Source organism: Euleptes europaea, chromosome 17, assembly GCF_029931775.1.
Source record: "Euleptes europaea isolate rEulEur1 chromosome 17, rEulEur1.hap1, whole genome shotgun sequence".
NCBI lineage: Eukaryota > Metazoa > Chordata > Lepidosauria > Squamata > Sphaerodactylidae > Euleptes > Euleptes europaea.
In genome coordinates, this window is record NC_079328.1 from 50713325 (window position 1) to 50733808 (window position 20484).

Below are 20484 nucleotides of genomic sequence, written 5' to 3' on the forward strand. Positions count from 1 at the left end.
TTGTTTTGTAAAACGTTGGTGCTTTGCGCATTGTCTCCTGTCTTTCTTGCCCAGCCGTCCCCGGCTCCTCTTTGTCCAGGGGCAGGAAGCCTTTCCGAGGGCCCAAGGAAAGGGGAGCCTTCCGAGAGGCGCGCGTAGCCCCCGCGCCCATGGCCAGGGTCGGGTTCATCCCCGTGTGCGCGCGCTGCGGCCGGGGACTCTGCACATGCTCGGCGGCCTGCCGGGCGGGGCTGCTCCTGCGGGCCGGCTGAGCCCTCCCCTTGCTCCTCCCCTTTCTCCTGCCCAGGCTGCCCAGCAGCGCCGCTGGCATGGGAACCGGCCCCACTCTCCGCAGGCGCCCATGATGGAGCGGCGGCCATGGCCCGAGCAGCAGCAGCGGCGGCGGCCGGCGGCGGCGGCGGCGCGGGGGCCGTGGAGGCGGCGGCGCGGCCGTCGAGGGTCGCGGAGGAGAGCGGCGGCGGCGGCGGCGGCGGCGGCGTGGGGGTGGGCGTCGAGCCCTGGGCGCTGTCCCTGGAGGAGGTGCTGAAGGCGTACGAGCAGCCCGTCAACGAGGAGCAGGCGTGGGCCGTGTGCTTCCAGTGCTGCCGCGGGCTGCGCGGCTCCGAGCAGCGCTGGGGGCCGGCCGGACGCATCCGCGACCCCGCCGACATCCTGCTGCACCGCGACGGCACCGTCTCGGCGCGCGGAGAGCACGGCGCCGCAGGTAGGGCCGGGCCGGGCCGGGGGGGGGGCAGGCCTTAGCGGGGCCGTGGCCCGGGGCCGGCGGGAGGGAGACCCCCACCGTCCCCCCTCCCCCCGCTATCCCCTTTGCTTTTCTTGGTGGCTCCCCCCCCTCTTTTAAATCCTCTTTTCTGGGAAGAGAGGGAGGCCATTGACGCCCGGGAGGTTGTGCCTTGGGCTTGCCGCTCTCCAGATGCCCCTTTCCCCCACCCGAATTCTCAAAACCCTGCACGGGGGGCGGGGGGCTTATTGGTGAGTTCTAGGGATGTGGATGGGGGAAACGGGCATCTAGTGAGTGGCAGGTCCGAGGCAGAACCTCCCGTGCATAAATGGCGCAAGAAATCGGCAAGCCCTGGCTTGGGATTCTTCCCGGGGGTGGTGGCTTTTTTTAGGTGGGGGCAGGTGAAGGGCTCCCCCGCCCTTTGGGAAGTGCTGGCGATCAGACCGGCTGCTTTGGAATGCGGATTCCTCTTGAAAGCTCCCTTTGGAGGCTCCGGGGTTCTTGGTATTTGGGACAAAGAGCGGAGTTTCCCCCAAGAAAAGCGGATCACCGGGAGGGTGGGTTACCCAGTCAGGAAGAGCTCACTGTGCTCCTTGGGGATCTGAAGCCAGCGGAGAAACGATGACTAATGGAGCCGCGGAGCAAAGCTTCCGGACAGAAATCCGGGGTGGGGATGGCGTTTGAGACCCTGCTGTTTTTGGAGAAGCTGCTGTCTGCTTTGGGGGCTCCTGCTTTCTTGTTTGTGTGTGAGCAGAACACACAATTGTATGGAGGGACGGTCTGTTAAAATGAGTGGGAGAGATTTGTGTGGAGATGATGGTCATCCAGAGCATGTACGTTTGGGGGCGAAATGGGGGGGATGTGGTAAAGAAGCTCTTCTTCCTGGACTAGAGCAAGGCAGGCTTGCTGTGTGATAAATGCCCCTGCCGGCTCAGCAGGGACCAAAGGGCAGCTGAGTCTGGCCCTTTGCAGGAGTTCCTTGTGGAGCAATTCAGTCCCCGTGGCACAAGCGAGTGCGCACGTTGCACCCCAGCAAAAAAAGCCGAGCAACACCCTGCAGTGTCCACATGCCTGTGCCAGGCAGTCTTCCCGGCCCCAAATCAATTGTGGGATCCGTCAACCCCTGGGCTGCTGTGTAGTTCACAAAACCAAGGTTAGCAAGCCCAGACAGATAACCCAGGCTAACTAGTCTGAATGGTCTGTTGCACAGACCGAAGGTCTCCCTTCCGATGGGAACTGATCTGAGCATGCGTGCCGTCTCCACTTGCCGCTGCAATGCATTTATAAAAGTGAAGATAACATGCTTTTTAAAGTCTTTTTAGTGACAGCGATTAGATGGCAGCTGGTTAGAGCACAACAAAGCTGTGTGTTGAGATACAAGAATAGATGAATTGTCCCCTTCTAAATTGTATGTCTGTACGTGTGTGTGTTTGTGTTTATCACTGCATTGCTAGCCAGCACTTTGTGGTAGCGTGCAGTATTATAAAAAGAAAACAAACTCAGAGAAAGCAGGGCTGCCGTTACAGTACAGACCTCTGACCATAGCCTTCCTCCTCCTGAGTTCCCTGTGTCCCAGTGAGGTGGGTGGGGAACCTGGGCCTTGGAGAGAGCTGGATTATCTTTATTGCTCTGGCACAGAGGTCAAAGTAGCACCCGAGCCTGTTTCATATCCTTGGCATGCTCCCAAGGTGTATAATTATGCCAACTGCCGGCAAGCTTTTGTGCCATGGGGGGAGTTTCTTGAGCCAATCCAGCAACACCTGCCACTCTGTGCAGCTTTACTGCTTCTGCCTCTGTGGAAGGTGAAGGTCAGCGAAGGCCTCAGCCTCACCTTGCCCTCTAGGGCAAGGAAATGGTCCAGCCCAGAAGTGGGGGGAGAAGCAAGAGCTGGAGAGGCAGATCCTTGCATGGCAGATGAGACTTGTTTAGCCAGGATGCTGCCATGTGGTTTTTATGGGGGAGTCATTCCCAACAATGATGTGCACATATTGATGAGGCCCTTGCCAGCATATCAGGATGTTGTGGCAGGAAACTATAATGGGGAAATGTCAGTAGAAACCAAAGCTGTGGGGGGCATCTTATGTTAGGACTTAAGTACGTAAGTGCCATCAAGTCGCAACCGACTTATGGTGACCCCAGCAAGGGGCTTTTAAGGCCAGTGAGAAGCAGAGGTGGTATGCCGTTCAAAGCCCCCCCTTCCCTGGACTCCCTGCGAGGGGCCCCCCCTTGCCGAGCTGGGAGGAAACCTCAGTATTCAGGTTAAATTACCGTGTTGGCACTTGGCGATAAATAAGTGGGTTTTGGGTTGCTGTTTGGGCACTTGGTCTCTAAAAGATTTGCCATCACTGCCCTAAGCTCTATTTTTCCTTTTAAAATTGTGGACCTAAATGTTAGTTTCAGCGTTAGCAGAATACACCTACAAGAATGTGTTCAAAGTTAATGAGCAAGGCACAGTGGCTGCTATTTGAACACTTTACTTGCTTCCCTAACACCCCACCTTTCTCCCTGGTGGGGACCCAAAGCGGCTGACCTCATTCTCCTCTCCTCCATTTTATCCTCACAACAACCCTGTGAGGTAGGTTGGGCTGAGAAAGAGAGTGGCTGGCTCTGTCACCCAGTGAGCTTCCATGGCAAAGTAGGGATTCAGACCTGGGTCTCCGTGATCCTAGTCCAACGCTCTAACCCCCACACCACACTGGCTTGTGTAATTTGCCAAATATGGAGGCAGCTGGATGGCCTTTGGGCACCCCACTGCTCCCCACCTGTGCACATTCCACATTCTTAATTAGTATGTAGCTCTACACAGAGCAGAAGGTTGAGGTATTACTTAGAGGATGGCGCCCCGGTCCTGAGTGCTTCTCTGCCCTGTTGGCATGCCCAGATGGCCACTTTTCAAGCAGTCATTCTTGGTTCAAGCACTAGCCTCCTGTTAGAGAGCCACCCCTCCCTCACCCTCAGGCACTACAGGGCATCTTATGCTGTGTGTAATTTTAGGGATGCCTGGCTTCTGTGCCCCGGTACCTGCCCTCTGACCTGGCATCTTTTCCTTCTAGCCCAAGATACTACTCAGTTCTGAGGGAAAGGAATTCCCCACATCAATGGAGGCACTTAAAAAGAAGTCCCCTGTCATTAAAAAGAGATGCCGGTGTTGAGCCCTGCTTTTGAACAAAGGGCTTCCCTTCATGGGGCTGAGTCTGTGATACTCTCAAGGGCGCCTGATTAGTCAGAGGCAGAGGTGATGTTCAACCGAAGCATGCCTCCTCCCCTGCTGAGCATCTCTCTGTGGTGTCTTGGCTGGCCCTGCCATTTCCGGAACCCAGATGCCATCACTCCGTTAGACTCTGGAGTACTGAGTGGATTTCATCCTTGTGGCTTGTCTGGAGGGATCCACCCAACTCTGAGCAGCTTCCCACATGACTTGGTGCGCCATGCTCAGGAGAAGCTGCAGGGTCTGTGGTTGCCCATCTGCTGATGGGCAGGGTGCCTGCTGGGTGAGCCTGGTGCTGAGCCGTACAGGCCACTCTGCTCAGGGTGCTTCCTTTTCCTGCTGGGGGCGGAGCCCAGGCAGTGGTGGCAGCTTGGCAGCTGCCATCCACAGGAAAGGCTCCAGGCACCATCCCTGGCATCTCCAAGGGAAGGTTCTCTGATAGCGGGGGGATGGGAAAGCCTCTCTGTGCCAGAGACCTCATTGGAGAGCAGCCCACACGGAGCTTGCTGGACCAAGGGTCTGACTCGGTATAAGGAGCCCGGCTTTTGTCAGGGAGGGCGGCCTATAAATCTAATTTTAAAAATAAATAAGGATGCTTCACACTTGCCAGACCTGCGCATGGAAATAAGCACACCAGGAACATGACTCTGTTATTCTCTTTCACCAGCAAATGCTGCACGTTATTTACATAGTTCCCTTCTAATGTTGCCTTCCTCCTGGGCTTCTGAGCAAAAAGGCTACTGTCTCCTCTGTAACGTGTCCAGAGGAGGGCAACAAAGATGGTGAGGGGTCTGGAGGCCAAGTCCTATGAGGAAAGGTTGAAGGAGCTGGGTATGTTTAGCCTGAAAAGGAGAAGGCTGAGAGGGGATATGATAACCATCTTCAAGTACTTGAAGGGCTGTCATATAGAGGAGGGTGCTGAGTTGTTTTCTGTTGCCCCAGAAGGTTGGACCAGAACCAACGGGTGGAAATTAAATCAAAAGAGTTTCTGTCTAGACATTAGGAAGAATGTTCAAGCAGTCAGAGTGGTTCCTCAGTGGAACAGGCTTCCTCGGGAGGTGGTAAGTGCTCCTTCCCTGGAGGTTTTGAAGCAGAGACTAGATGGCCATCTGTCAGCAATGCTGATTCTGTGCCCTTAGGCCGATCATGAGAGGGAGGGCATCTTGGCCATCTTCTGGGCATGGAGTAGGGGTCACTGGGGTGTGGGGGGGGAGGTCGTTGTGAATTTCCTGCATTGTGCAGGGGGTTGGACTAGATGACCCTAGTGGTACCGTCCAACTCTGATTCCTCAAAGGTGTGCCAGGGATGCCTGCTTGGAAGTGCCCCCTCTGCTGTCCGTGTCCTGCATCTTCAGGCTATGCTGTGGCCAGCAGCCCCTTCCTTTGTTGAATAGGGTTGGCCTCCAGAAGGCACCTGCTTTATTTCTCTTGGGCTGGGTCAGACTCTTTCACAGGGCCACTGCTGGGCTCTGACCTCTGCTGGGCCCACCTCTGAGTGCAAACCCATGGAGCGTTTTGTTTTTTCGCCCCAAGAGGTAAAATGCACAGGGGAGGTCATTGTTTTCTAGCTGCGGTGTTATTTCTTGTGTACTCCCCTACCTTCACTCACGATGCAGCCGGTCGCACTAGACCAAGGTGCAGCACTGCAGATTCAGGTAATCTTGACTTAGAAGCACTTCAGCTTCTGCCTTTGAAACTGGTCTATCCGGTTCTGGTCTTTCTACCGCTGCGGTTGTGACTGTGGCCAGGTGCTAAAGGCATCCTCACTTCTTGACCCCTGACTGATGGTGCATTAAAATTCTCCCAGGCCAAGAGCTCACTCTGCCTCCGGGCAGCACCAGGTTTTAGTGGGGAGGAGGCCAAGGATTACATCAGCTTAACGGTCCCTGAAGGGAACATAAGCAGCGGCAGTAGCAGTGCAGCCAGGAGCTCTTTGCCGCTGCCGAGGAGGGCTCCCTTCCTGTTGGCTCTTGGGGGCCTTAATGATCCCTGAAGAAATCTGCCTTTAGATCTTAATGTGCTCCCTGCCCCGGCCCGAGTGAGCCAGGCAATGCCGGTGCTATTTCTGCTCGTATTGAGCAGTCTTGTGCTTGCAAATGTGGTAGATTTCTTCCATTCGCCACCACTTCGCTCTGCTATTCTGGAAATTGTTTTGGTGTCATGCTGGAGCTGCAAAGCGAGATCTGCATTGGCTGCCCACCCGTTTCCAGGCCCCACTCAAAGTGCTGCTTCTCACCTATAAGGACCAAAAGGGGGGAGAGCTTGCACAAGGGTGGCGGGAGGGGATCCGCCTGCCCCTGAAGAGCTCCTCCCAAACAGTCCGGCCCCCACATCCTGGGAATCGAAATGTCCCACCTAAGTCTGTGCAATCCTTTCTATGCCTCTTGCTGGGACAGACCCTCTCCTGGAGTCTGTTCCTGCCTGCTGTGCAGCCCCTGGGGGTGGGGTGGGGGGCTGACCTCTGTGTGGGGGCAGCCGCTAAGTGGTTCATCAGTGGGCTAAATGGCAGGAAATGGAGAGCCCTGGGGGGGGGGGGCTCTGCTTATACAGAGGTAGGGGCAAATTTGGCTTAAGAGGGGACCCAGCTGCTGTTCCACATTCTGCAGCCCCTGGGGACTGAGGGGGCCAAGTAGTTCCTCCCCACAGTGGGATGAGCGGATTTTGTGGCCAGCCCAGCCTGCCAGAGATGGGCAGCCACTCAGATGTGGCTCCTGTCCTTGCCAATCCCACCCCTCCTCTGCCTCCCCTCCCACATATTTGTCCTCCACAATCTGTTGGCTGTAAATGAGGCAGGTGCTGCCACTGGCTGCTTTGAGTTCAGGCAAATGGGGGGGGGCTGGTCGATCTGTGCAGTTGAATTGGGGGGGCTGCAGGCGAAGGACGGAACTTGTGAATACCCAGACAGCAGCAGAGGAAGGGAATCTCCTCGTGAACCAGCCCAGCAGGAGGAGAGGCTGCACCTCCCCACTGCTCCAGTTTTTTTCTTTTTGTTTTGTTTTCTGTCAAGTCACAGCTGACTTATTGGTGACCCCTGTAGGGTTTCCAAGGCAAGAGATGAACAGAGGTGGTTTGCCATGGCCTGCCTCTGTGCAGCAACCCTGGACTTCCTTGGCAGTCTCCCATCCAAGTACCGACCAGGCCTCACCCTGCTTAGCTTCAGGATCTGACGAGACCAGGCTGGCCAGAGCTCTAGTTTTCGACCTACTTGCAATGAGTCACTCAGCCAAAAGAAATAACTCAGTGGTTCATGTCCCTTTGGTTTGTTTTGTAACATAACAACTTAGTTCATCACTGAGAGACCGGACTAGGACTTGGAACTCTGTCACGGCAAAATTTTAAGTTCAGTTTCCAACCCCGGTCCCATTTTCACACTGTGTGTGTGTGGCGGGGGTGAGAGGGAATGCAGTGCAGGGAGTTCCCCCTTGGAACATTGAGGTGTTGCCGTGAAAGGCGGTTTGCTGGCTCCAGCCGGTGTTCTGTCGACCCAGTATGAGCCCAGCAGAATTTCGGAATGGCCGAATGGCCTCCCTTCTGCCTCTCTCCTGAGCCACTCTGGCTTCTTTCCTGTCTAATTTGTCTGCACGGCTCCCTGGGATGATTGGTTAGCCACAGCCCGGGACTGGAGGTGGCTTTTAGATGATGCACAGGGCCTACAGAAAGTGTGTGTGTTGGGAAGGGGCTTCAATTAGAAATGGCTAGCAAGTGCAGCAGAATGCCTAATTACTCCCTGGACACCGAGAGGAAACGAGCACAAGCCGGTTTATGATTGGGCTGGAAAAGGAAGGAAGGCTTTTCTTCCTGAGCAATGCAAGGCCTTGGAGAGGAAAGAGGTGGAGGACCCCGCTGGGGTGGCGAGGACAGCCCCTTCCCACTTCCAGAGCCCCTTCCCACTTCCAGTCAGCTTGGACTGAGGTGGAGCTGTTGCTATTGATTCTTAAAGGGGTAGCGAGTAGTTCTTTAGCCTCAGGGCCAGAGGTGTTTTCTGTGTCCAGGTGCAGTTCAGCCTGGCTCGGTCTGTTGTGTTGCGTGCATTGTGGTGATGAGGAGGGGGTTCTGTGGGGTCTTGCAGGAGCCCCTGCTGAGCCAGCAAATGGTGGGTCTTGAGGAGGGGGGCTCCAGCACTATGTTCTGGTCTTTGCAAAGACGAGCTGGCTGGCTGGCCTCTCCTGATGGGGTCTGCAGCTTTCCCCCCCCCCCTCTGCCTGCTCTGTAGCCTGAGGGAAATGGGCAGGGCCGACATTGGCAGGACTGGAGCTTTGCAGCACTGCCCAGCCACCTCTGGGTCCCGGCTGCCTGGGCTGGGCTTTTTGTGAGTTGAGCATGTCAGGCCAGGTGAATGAATGAGGCATGATTGGAATCCTGATGGGAGGAATCCTCATGAGGACGTTTTCTTCTTGCAGAACTCCCGTTGACCTTGACGCCCTCGGCTGAAGCCCAGGTAGGTTGCTGGGGGAGGGGAGAGGAGACGACAAAATGCCCCCACTTCACCTGCCCATTCTTTAGGCTTCTTTATTTAAACAACAAACAACTTTACCGGAAGGAGACTCTTTCCTCTTCCCAGCCAGTCAGGAGGTGGCATAGCTTAGATGATTAGCTCCCAAGTGCAGAACATTTCACCCTGCTATAAATGGGAGGAGTCCGGGCCGTTGTGAATCGCCGCAGTCGCTCCGCATGACTTTCTCTGGAGGCCGGCCACGAAACCCCCACCCCAAGCAGCTTTGTGCCTGAAACAGTTGCCAATTGGCCTAGCATCAATTTCCCTCTTCTGGACGCTGGCAGCGGATCCTAGGGCCTGGCATTCTCCCAGTGGATCGTTTTCAAATGCTCCGGGCCCCTTGTCGTGCAAGGAGATGTTATATATATTTCACCGTTGTCCCCCTTGCTTGCTACCAGGTGAAGCAGCAATATTGTGGTTGGGTGGGGGAAGGGGGTGTCTTGAGTTCCCTGCTTCTTTCCATGGGACTGGGATGGCTGAGAACTAGCCAGAGAGGGACGGTTGGCACAGCGTGTTGGCAGGTGCTGGACCATACTTGCTTAGCCTGTTTTGGGATCTGATCAAGGGCAAAGATCAGGTCCTCTGATTGCCCCCCCCCCGTCTGCTCCCCCACAGACCTCCCCCCTTGGGCTTGAGAGCTGCATCTGTGCTTTTCCTCTACAGAAACAACCCCCCCAACTTTCCCACAGGCGAGGGAACAGAGCCACGTCTATATGTCTGTCTGGAGGCATTTGGCTGCCGGCTTCCCTCTGTTCCTTGGGGTGGCTCATGTTCTCCTCTGCCCCTAGAATAATGGAACTGCAGTGCAAGCAGGAGGGTGGGGAAGAAGGGACCCAGATGGTTCGGGGAGGGGGAGATGGGGTTGGAGGGGGGTGGGGGAACAACAGTTCGTTGGTGCTGCTTTTCTACTTGTGATTCTCCAGGCGGCTGGCCAGGGTTAAAACAGCAAAGCATCAGTATGCAAAGATATTAATACTACAGTGCTGAAACAATCAACAATACATTTTTAAACATTGATAATTTTGTTGTTCTGTGCTGGAAACCACCTTGGGTGACTCAGGCAGCAGTGTGCAGATGTTCAAAATAAATTACAAAAACACGAATGTGCCCAACAGCGCGCAAATTGAAATGAGCAGTCTCTAGTTCAAAGGCTGAGGGAGCAAGAAAAGCAGCCTCGGTTGCCCTAGTCCGTGGGTGAGCTCGCAGCTTGGTCGGTTTACCTCTGGAGGACGTAGGGCAGGAATGCAGCACCAGAGCAGAGAACCGTTGTCCCTCCTGGTGCGGCCTTGGTGGTGCGCATGCCTTTGGGGGTGCTCCCATTCAGCGGTGCTCTCTGGCTTGCAGATGGTGCAGTCTTTGGGCTTCGCCATCTACCGAGCGCTGGATTGGGGCCTGGATGAGAACGAGGAGCGAGAGCTGAGCCCCCAGCTGGAACACCTCATCGACCTGATGGCCAACAGTGACTCTGAAGACAGCGGCTGTGGCACGGCGGATGAGGGCTACGAAGGGCAGGAGGAGGAGGAGGAGGGAGTGGACGGGGGTGCCCTGCGAGCGGTGCGCACCTTTCACCAAGCCATGCGGCTCTGCGCGGCGCGCCTCACCCACCCCCAGGAGGCCCAAGCCCACTACCAGGCTGTCTGCAGAGCCCTCTTCTTAGAGACCGTCGAGCTGAAGGCTTTTCTGGCAAAGATCCGCGATGCCAAGGAGGTGAGTGCCCCCCTGCTGTGGGCAATAGAGCCGTGTTACCCCCTGCCTGTCCCCATCTGTGGGGGAGCCGCCTCTGCTCCATTGTCTCCCGGGAGGGGTTAAGCAAGAGTGGAGACTCTTGAAGCAGAGCGGTTGTCACCCTAGGAGGAAGCTATCTGTCGGCTGGGGGGGGGGCTCCGTGCAGGGGCCCCCGCTGCTGTCACTACAGAGGCTGTGTTCTGCACCCTGTTTCAGTGCCCGAGAGCCCTGCTTGCCAGGCTGCACTGCTACCAAGGGCAGGCCTGGGGGCTCCCACAGAACGGAGGTGACAAGGCATCCTCTGGGATTGGTGGTTGATCCAGCTGGGTGGCGACACCTGTAAGAGGCCGTAGAACAGGCTTCTGGCCTGGATGAATCACACGCACACATGCCAAGAGGACTCTTGTTCATTTCTTGACCGCCTGGGTTGCCAGCCAGCTGGACCCTGGTGGCTTGGAGCGGGCCTGGGCTGTGGATGCCCAACGAATGTGCAACAAAACCTGCAAAATGCACCAGGGGGAGCCTGCTCTTCTGGCGCAAAGAACCCAATGCCTGCTGAATGCTGATCTGGCAGCGGCTTGTCAGGCTGCTTCTGGGAAACGCATTGGGCTTGGACGTTGGCTGGTCTCCAGGAGAGGGCAGACCCTCCGGCTGCAGGAGCGCTGCAGGGCGGGTGCCTCATTGCCAGCCCGCTGGTGGCTCAGTCCGGATGCGAGAGGTTTTGTGCTCCGAAATCACAGTGGGGTCATGGGGGGGGGGTGTGGCAGGCAGCTGCTCTTCCTCTCTAGCCACGCCCTGGGTGAGCCCTGACCCCCAGCAGCACCAGCCGCCTTAACTAGCCAGAACTCCCATGCCGACCAAGAGGCAGCCCTCACAAAGATCAGCTGCCTGTTCTGCCCCACGGAGCCCCTAATGACCCTGGCCCTTTACAGGTGCTGGCAGCTCTTGTTGCTGATTCCTGCTCACAACCAGAAGATGCCCGTTTGGGGGTATGTGGTGCCTGACTGGCTAAAGCCACGATCACAAAAGGCATGTTTTATGTTTGGGAGGGGGGCTATGAGGCACCTTCACCACACTGCAGCCTATGTCAGCTGTGGATCTCCCTTCCAGGACACCCGCCAAATCCCACCCCTAGGTGTCTTCTGCGCTAGCTGGCCTGAGTAAGTGCTGGCTAGTTAAGGCCACAGATGTCTGTGGGGATGATTCTGCAGGTGTTTTTGGGTGTGTAAGGGATGCTTTGCACATGGTGGGAGGAAGGTTTGAGTCAGTCGGCAGCAGACATAAGAACATAAGAAAAGCCCTGCTGGATCAGACCACAGTCCATCCAGTCCAGCAGTCTGTTCACACAGTGGCCAACCAGGTTCCTCTGGGAAGCCCACAAATAAGACAACTGCAGCAGCAGCATCCTTCCTGTCTTCCACGGCACCTAATATAATAGGCATGCTCCTATGATCCTGGAGAGAGTAGGTGTGCATCATGGCTAGTATCTATTTTGACTAGAAGCTATGGATAGCCCTCTCCTCCATGAACATGTCCACTCCCCTCTTAAAGCCTTCCAAGTTGGCAGCCATCACCACATCCTGGGGCAGGGAGTTCCACAATTTGACTATGCATTGTGTGAAGAAATACTTCCTTTCATCTGGTTCTTGTAGGTTATCCGGGCTGTGTGACCGTGGTCTTGGTATTTTCTTTCCTGACGTTTCGCCAGCAGCTGTGGCCGGCATCTTCAGAGGAGTAACACTGAAGGACAGTGTCTCTCAGCGTCAAGTGTGTAGGAAGAGTAATATATAGTCAGAAAGGGGTTGGGTTTGAGCTGAATCATTGTCCTGTAAGTATCAAGATATGCTGATGTTTATGAATTTCAATGGCTTCTCTGTGCAATCTGACAAAATAGTTGGTAGAATTGTCCAGTCTTTCAGTGTCTTGGAATAAGACCCTGTGTCCTGTTTGTGTCAGTCCATGTTCAGCCTTCTGATTTTTCAGGTTGGCCAAGTCTGCACTATCTTTTGCAGTATCTTGGCCAACCTGAGAAATCAGCAGTGGCTGAACATGGACTGACCCAAAAAGGACGCAGGGTCTTATTCCAAGACACTAAAAGACTGGACAATTCTACCAACTATTTTGTCAGATTGCACAGAGAAGCCATTGAAATTAATAAACATCAGCACAACTTTAACAGAAAAGAAGAGAGTTAAGAATGAATAAGGCTTGGCTTCCTGTCCTGAAAACCTCCAGACTAACAAAGACTACAGTCCACAATAGCCATGCAGATTAGCTTTGGATTTCACACATTAACAGATCACTTCAGGATACAATGGTTCCATATTAACATACCACACCCTCATTAGCACATTATCTTGATACTTACAGGACAATGATTAGCACATTACCTTTGATACTTTTTGCAGGACAATGATTCCGCTCAAACCCAATCCCTTTCTGACTATATATTACTCTTCCTACACACTTGACACTGAGAGACATTGTCCTTCAGTGTTACTCCTCTGAAGATGCCTGCCACAGCTGCTGGCGAAATGTCAGGAAAGAAAATACCAAGACCACGGTCACACAGCCCAGATAACCTACAAGAACCAATGAACTCTGACCGTGAAAGCCTTCGACAATATTCCTTTCATCTGTTTTGAATCTCTCACCCTCCAGCTTCAGCAGATGACCCCGCATTCTGGCATTATGAGAGAGGGAGAAAAGCTTCTCCCTGTCCACTCTCTCCAAACCACGCATAATTTTATAGACCTCTATCATGTCTCCCCATAACCGCCTTCTTTCCAAGCTAAACAGCCCTAAGCATTTTAACCACTCCTCCAGGGAGTCGGCACAGAGCCACATCCTGAAGCATCACCTGCCCACCTCGCCTTCTCCAAACAGCTCCTGGTTTCTTCCAGGCAGCCTGATTGTGCTTCCCTGGGCCCCTCCCTGGCAGGCCAGTACTACGCCCTTTGTTCAAATGTGGCTCCCTCCCTTGGCACAGCTGACCGCAGAGGTGGGCAGCTGCTGCAGGGCCTCCCTTGGGCCCCTGCTGGTGCTGCAGTCCCCATTGGCAGCAGAGGGCACTCTGGCTTGCTGGCAATTGCTGCTCTCCCCCCCCCCCAACACCTACAGGTTTTGACCCTGTGCCAGGGCAGAGCAGCAGTTTCTGCGTCTCCTGTTGCAAAGGATCCATGTGGTTGTCAAGAGTCTTCTGCCTTCCAGGAAGTGTGTGGGGTGGGGGGGAGGAAGCAAAGCAATGACTGAGCCCCCCTGGCATTTAGGAGGCAACCCCTTTGGCTAATTCTGGAGGCTGGTGATGCTGGGGAGGGGACGTGACCCAGCACAAGAGCCTCTGCTTTGCATGCAGAGGGAGGGATAAGATGCCCTGTAGGCCAGGCCTGCCCTGACGGCTTCACTGGGGTTGCTCTGATGAGGTCTCAATTTTTTGGGGGAGGAGGACATAACTACAGCCTCTTCCATACACAGCTAGGCTGCTCAAGGGCTTGCAGGTCCCTGGGCAAGGAACTCTGAGGATGTGACGGAGAGGCAGACCCCTGATGCAACGTACGCAAAGGATGCTGCTCTCTTTGGTATTCTGACCCATATTGGAAGAGCCCTGGTACAGCCCTGTACAGCCCCTTTTCAGTATCCTCCTCCTTGCTTGGAGATCTTCTCTGTCCTTGTGCAGGATCTATGTGCGGCGTGCCCTCATAAACCAGTCGCAAAGGACTTGGGGGGGAGGGGAGGGCTTTCACCCTAAAAGCAACATCTTCCCAAGGGTCTAGGGGTGGGTGCCTTCCTCGGGAGGGTGTGCTTCAGTATTTGGTTCCAACTTGTGCGAGCAAGGCCAAGGAGCCGCTTGGGGCTCGGAGAGGAAAGGAGCCTGGCTGGATGGCAGTCCGTGGGCAGTGCCAGGCAGGGGCTCTGAGCCCGAGAGCCTTTGCCGGGATATTGCCCATGGTGGAGACCTCAGCTGGGAAAGCTAAGCAGTCTTCTCCTTTTGGGGTGCAGATGCTGACAAAGCTGAAGGAGGAGGAAGAGGAGCGGCAGTCGGCAGCAGATCTGGACAACCTGCAAAACACAGACTGGGTATGGAGCTGGCCTGGCGGGCGGGGGGGGGGGTGGCACGGTTGCTTGGCTGTAGCTCAGCTTTGCTGGGCTGTCTTCAGGCCAGCTAGAGGTGTTCCACTGTCTTCGCTGCTCAGCTGGCGGACTGAGCTCCCCAAAGAGGCACCTGCATTCTGTGCTCAGCCCGGTTTCCCCTTGCTTAGAGGAAGAAGGAAAACAGAGGTGGGCATGGGATGGTGGGACATGAGGCTGGTTTAAGGAGAGTTTCCCACACTGCAAGAGGAATCTCCCTCTTTCCTGACTCTGGGAGGCCTAGGGGGGGGGTGCCAGGGATCAGGGGGCTGCGTGAGGGGCCTGATCCTGTGGTGAGCCCTCTTGACAGCCAGGATGCTCCTCTGGCCGTTGCAGGCTCGGCTCTGGGTCCAGCTGATGAGGGAGCTCCGGCATGGGGTCAAGCTCAAGAAGGTCCAGGAGAAACAGTTCAACCCCCTCCCCACCGAGTACCAGCTGACCCCCTTTGAGATGCTCATGCAGGACATCCGGGCGCGCAACTACAAGCTTCGCAAGGTCCTGGTGAGCAGCAGGGATCTCCCCCCCTCTTTCTCTGCCCTCCCCCCGGGCTCAAGCCTCGCTGCTCTGTAGCTCTGGGATCAGGTGGTTGGCTCGGATGTTCTTCTAACTTGTGGGCCCATCCGTCAGGTGGACGGCGACATTCCTCCCAGAGTGAAGAAGAACGCTCATGAGCTCATCCTGGACTTCATTCGGTCCCGGCCTCCCCTGAGACAGGTAAGCCAGGGCTGTGATCTTCTGCTTTCCATGATACCATGTGGGAGGGGGCATTCTGGACAAGAAGCCCCCCCCCTCACTTTCAGAATAATTTAGGATACAATTCATCGGAGAAACAGATGCCTCAAGCCTCACCCCCTGGGTGTGTTTCCTGGATCTCCCTGACATTTTGGGATCAGCATCTCCAAGGCCTCGTTCCTTGGGAAGACGGGAGTGACTCTCTAGCTTTCTCTGCCTGTGCTAAGTGTGGCCTTCCAACCCCGCTGCAGGCGTCCGAACGGAGGCTGCGCCCGATTCCCCAGAAGCAGAGGACGCTCCACGAGAAGATCCTGGAGGAGATCAAGCAGGAGAGGAAGCTTCGCCCTGTAGTGCCCCAGAAAGGTAAAGTAGCAGGTCAGTCCCCGAGAGGAGGTTCCTCTCCTGGATTGGCCGGGCCAAACGCTGGGAGCCTTCCCCCACCCCCCACCCCAAGGTTTAAGGAGACATTCCAGAATCACAGCGCAAGAGCAAGATGCCTTCTCAAAAACAGAGCAAGTAGCATCCGAGTGTTCAAAACACTTCACGTGCATGATATTGCTGCCATCCTTACAACACCCTTGTTAGGTAGGCCCATTCTATTATCATCATCCCCATACTGCACCCGGGGGAGGGGGGTAGAGACTGTGAGTTTAGGCAAAGTGAAGATTAGGGAGGGGCTTGAGCTACTGTGCCACATCAGCCCTTGAGTGAGAGAATCCCTGTTCATAGAAACAGTAACAGTTGAGACTGCTGGGAGAGAGAATTTCAGCAATATAGGCATGCCCAGAAAAGGGCAAGTGTCTTCTGGCCAGGGAAACCACTTCCTGGTCTGCCCAGCTCTTTGCAGAGGGAAGGCGGGGGTGCATTTGCTTCCCCCCCCCCTTTCAGCAGTTCCTGACTACCTCTCTTCCCTTCCCACAGGCTTCGGCTCCCTGCCCTGCCTTCTGAACGCCTGCTCCAGCGACAGCAAGTCCACCTCCTGCATCAACCTTTCTGTCTCCGACTCCAAAGCGCCACGCCAGAGGCCGAGGGTCTTGCTGAAGGCCCCCACACTGGCTGAGATGGAGGAGATGAACATTTCAGAAGTAAGAACTCAGGCTCTGCCTTTGCTTGTGCAAGAGAAGAGAACCCACTTAGACCTGCTGGCCCTTTGCGCTAGGACAATTGATACTTCTGCCTCTCCATGGGGGGTGGGCACTTCTGCAACTGACCCCACCTTTCTGCCCTCCCTCCCACCCACAGTCCTTTCTCTAGCTGCTGCTTCCAACTATTATACTGCATTGCACTAAGGACAACAGTGCCCTGGCTTCCTTTGTGATGTGTGGCATCGGCTTTCGGGGGGCTGCCCCGTGCCTGGAGTTGTGCCTTTGACTGTGGGCTCCACCCTCTCTTCTGCAGGAGGAAGATTCTCCCTGCACGGAAGCGATGGAGGACACTGGCACCCTGATGCCGCTGAAACGGGACCGCTCCTTCTCAGAGCAGGACTTAGTTCAGTTCCAGAGTGGCGGCAGCGGCGGCAGCAACCAGCCGGGCTTGGAGAGTTCCCTGGGAGGCAGCGGGTCTGAGCCAAGGCCCCGCTCAGGTACCCCCAGCCCTGCATGGACCAGCATGGAAAAGGAGGGCAAGTGTTTCTTCCCCACCCCCGCCTCACGTCGTCTTCTGGGCTAGCAGCCCTCTGTTGAAGGGGGGGATTCCGGGGCCCCTTGCCTGTGGCTGATGGAGACTGGCTTGATCGCTCGGTGCCAAATTGTCTCAGGAATGTCTGGGCGCACAGCATGTGGGATGCTTGCTGGAGGCAGTGAGGGGAGCTTTGGGAACTCCTTCTGACCCCCAGGGCAGAAATAGCCAGAGGGGGGGGCTTTTTTCCAGGACAGGACCCTCCCCTACTCTCTGCAAGGCCCCCTGGGAGAGGCGTCGTCCTCCTTGGCACTGCAGCAAAATGGAGAGCAGCACTGGTTGCTTCGTCACCTACAGCAACGTCCTTTGCAGGGCGTTCTGTTCCTTTTGCTGGCTCTCTCTTGGCGTTCTTCCCTGTGGCTTGCTGTGTGCCACCCTCCACCCCCCAGCCTGCAGGCAGCTCACAGGGCCAGACCCATTTGGATTCAGCACTTGAGCTAGACCCTTCTGAGTCGGCTGTGGTTGCAAACCTCTCCTGCCTTGAATGCACACACCCCGCCTGGAGAGTCTCTCTAGGGCATCCCCACTCCAGCCCCGGAGCAGCACCCAGAGGGTGGCTGAAAGCATCGCCTCCAGCTTCCTGGCACCTCCTCAGGCATGTGTGGAGGCTCTGCTTGGGCCTGAGGGGGCCCCTCCCAGTTCTTGCCGCTGTCGTGGGGAGGTGCTGAACCCACCTTCCCTTCTTTTCTCAGGTTCCGTTCCCACCAGCTACCATCAGGGCTCCTATGGCAGTACCAGTCCCGCGCTTTCTGGCCAGGGCATCCTCAGCGCTGTGGAGGAGAAGCCAGAAGCCAGCTGTGGCCCCACCCAGGAGGTCAACATGAAACATTTGTGGCTGGTCAGTGTCTGGTGCCAGTGGAAGTGTGGTGGGTTCAGCGGGCCAGAGGGCAGCCCTCTCACCCACCGTTGATTTGTTGGGTGGGGACTGGGTGGGGACTGCCTGGCCTGTGCACACACTGGGAGTGTGCAAAATGCTGGCAATTCAACAGGAAACATTGCAGAGGGACAGCATGGGTGGGTATATTGGGGAGGTAGGCAGAGAAGAATAGTCGGCTTTTATATTCCAACTTTCTCTACCTTTGAAGGAGAATCAAGCTGGTTTATAATCTCCTTCCCTTCCTCTCCCCACAACAGACACCTTGTGAGAAAGGTGGGGCTGAGAGAGTTGTGAGAGAACTGTGACTAGCCCAAGGTCACCCAGCAGGCTTAATGTGTAGGAGTGGGGAATCAAACCCGCTTCTCCAGATTAGACTCTACTGCTCTTAACTACTGCATCATGCTGGCTCTGCTTGGCATTCAGAAGGTCCCAGATTCAATCCCTGGCATCTCCAGTTAAAGAGACTAGGCGAGTAGGGGATGGGAAATACCTTGACCTGAGACCCGGGAGAGCTGCTGCCAGTCTGGATGGACCTTGATGGTCTGATTCAGTATAAGGCAGCTTCATGAGTGTTCAGTGAGCTGGTCCTCAAAGAGAGACCCTTCGAATATAGATAGTTCACTGCCCTTGTTTCTTCAAGCCCAGCTTCCTTCCCTGGCAAAGGCCTCTGTGAGGTCTCAGTATTTCCAAAGGCCTCCAACCTCTGCAGCCGCTCCTATCATTCTGTGGCCAGGAGGAAAGCAGCCCCAGGAGTCAGAGGCGGGCTGCCTTCGCACCTACTTAGCTGGAAGGACCAACATGAACCTGCCATGGGCAATGCCACGCATGCGCACACACCACCCTGGGCTTTTGTGCTCTGCAGCAGGAATTCAGCCACCCAGTGGAGAGTCTGGCGCTCACAGTGGACGAGATGATCAACGTGCGCCGGGTGCTGGTGAAAGCGGAGATGGAGAAGTTCCTGCACAGCAAGGAGCTCTACAGCAGCTTGAAGAAAGGGAAGGTGCGGGCGGGGCCATGCTGGGGGGGGGCACTGAGGCAAGAGCTGGTTTTTTTGGGGGGCCACACGGCCCCTCCCAACAGACCAGCTGGAGGCTCAGGTGTGCATTCTCTCCTCCCCACCCCGGCCTTTAGATCTGCTGTTGCTGCAGGACCAAGTTTGCTCTCTTCTCCTGGCCCCCCACCTGCCTCTTCTGCAAAAGGTGAGTGAGGCTGGGGGTGGTGGGGTGGAGTCCAGGCTTGGGGGAGGTTGCTGCTGGATGCAGGGGGGGGGGGCTTTTTGCTAATCCCTGTGCTGCTTCTCTGCTTCCAGGTCCGTCTGCAGCTCCTGCAGCCTGAAGGTAAGATTCCCTCCCTGGGAGGGGGGTGTTTTATGCTCCCCCACTCATGTGCAGCGGCATAAAAAGGCCAAAGGGAGTGGCGCCCACTACTGGTGGCTCAACAGCCACACGTCTCCTTGGGGGCCACCGCACCTTCTGAAGGTCTGCAGAGAATGTTTCCATGCCAGTTATTGAGAAACTGGGCACGGGTGGTGGGCACACGTGCTTCAGAGCCCTTTAGTTCCTGGGCTGGCTTGACAGCAGGAGGGCTGTAGTGGTTAAGAGTGTTGGACTTAGTTTCTGGGAGACCCAGGTTCGAATCCCCACTCATGCCGTGGAAGTTCGCTGGGTGACCCTGGGCCAGTCACACATTCTCAGCCTAACCTACCTCACAGGGATGTTGTGAGGATAAAATGGAGGAGAAAAGAATGTTGTGAGCCACCTTGGGTCCCGTTGGGGAGAAAGGCGGGGTATAAATGAATTAAATAAATAAATACCTTGTGCCAATGAGGCGATTCCCGCTCTTTATAGATTAAGATGCCTTCGAAGAAGCTTGCCCACATCCCCGTCTTTGCCTTGGGCTTTGAGACCTTGCCGGGCTCCTTGGGGCCCAAGGCGCCCCCGTACCGGAGGAGAGAGGCATTCCGGTGAGTAGCACTCCTGCCCTTGCTGGGTTGGCTGCCCAGGGAACGGGTGGCGCATCTGCAGGGTGCCGCTCTTGTGGGGCGGGGAGAGTTCCTGACCAGGCCTCTCTGGGGGTCCCTTCCAGCTCCTTGCAGGCCACACGTTGGCGCAGCGTGGAGGAGGAGTTCCCCATCATCTACGCGCACGGCTCCGTGCTCAAGGACGTGTGCAGCGACTGCTCCGGCTTTGTCACCGACGTGGTCAGCTCCAGCCGCAAGAGCATGGACATCCTGAACAGAACGCCGGGCCGGAGCCGCAAGACTCAGTCCCTCTACATCCCGTCCAGCTAGACGGCTCGGCTCTCGAAACACGCACTCCACCACTCTGCCCCCCAACTCTGCCCCTTGCTGGGCCTGACCCTCCTTTGGGTCCCAGTGAGGAGGATGCCCTCTCTCTCTCTGGCTGAGGACCCTGCCCTTGGGGCTTCCAGGACTCGCTTCCTGCCCTGCTTCATGTCTGCTCAGCTGCCTCCCTCGACCCCTTTGTGAACATCTGCTGTCTGAGTGTGCACATAGAGACGCGTGTGTTTGGGGCCTCTTTGGGCTGTGTATGGTTTGGGTCTGGCCTGCCTGTCCGGCCTGCCTGTGGCAGGGGAGCAGTTGTTGCCATGACCCCTTCCAGCCACCCTGACCCACAGCACTGGCTTGCAGGGGCTGGCCAGCTGGGTGAGATGGCCTGCCCCTGCCTGGGCACCTCCAGAGCTTCAGAGAGCAGCGGTCTGTTCAGCTGCCCACCCGTCCCCTGGAGCTGATCTCCCGTATGCGTCTGCTTCCCTCCTGCAGTGTCCTGATTCCTCCCTCTTTCTTCCTCCTTGCACCAGAGAGAAGGAGGAATTTTTAAAACACATCTTCAGACCATCCCTATCTGCCCTCTCCATCCTGTTTATTTTTAAGGTGATGCCGGGGGGGGGGGCTCCTCCCTG

The 20484-nt window shown here is 56.1% G+C and overlaps 1 protein-coding gene across 1 annotated transcript; it reads left to right on the forward strand.

Annotated features, from left to right (window-relative positions):
* The first annotated feature begins 480 nt into the window (after nucleotides 1-480).
* On the forward strand, nucleotides 481-19890 carry SPIRE2 (spire type actin nucleation factor 2). The gene is made up of 15 exons (XM_056862638.1): nucleotides 481-703; nucleotides 8329-8366; nucleotides 9768-10130; nucleotides 14148-14225; nucleotides 14613-14777; nucleotides 14904-14990; nucleotides 15260-15371; nucleotides 15930-16093; nucleotides 16407-16590; nucleotides 17378-17523; nucleotides 18425-18562; nucleotides 18694-18761; nucleotides 18872-18899; nucleotides 19410-19525; nucleotides 19648-19890. The coding sequence occupies exons 3-15, from the start codon at nucleotides 9768-9770 to the stop codon at nucleotides 19850-19852; spliced, it is 1854 nt and encodes a 617-aa protein (XP_056718616.1). The 5' UTR covers nucleotides 481-703; nucleotides 8329-8366; the 3' UTR covers nucleotides 19853-19890.
* Nucleotides 19891-20484: the final 594 nt, after the last annotated feature.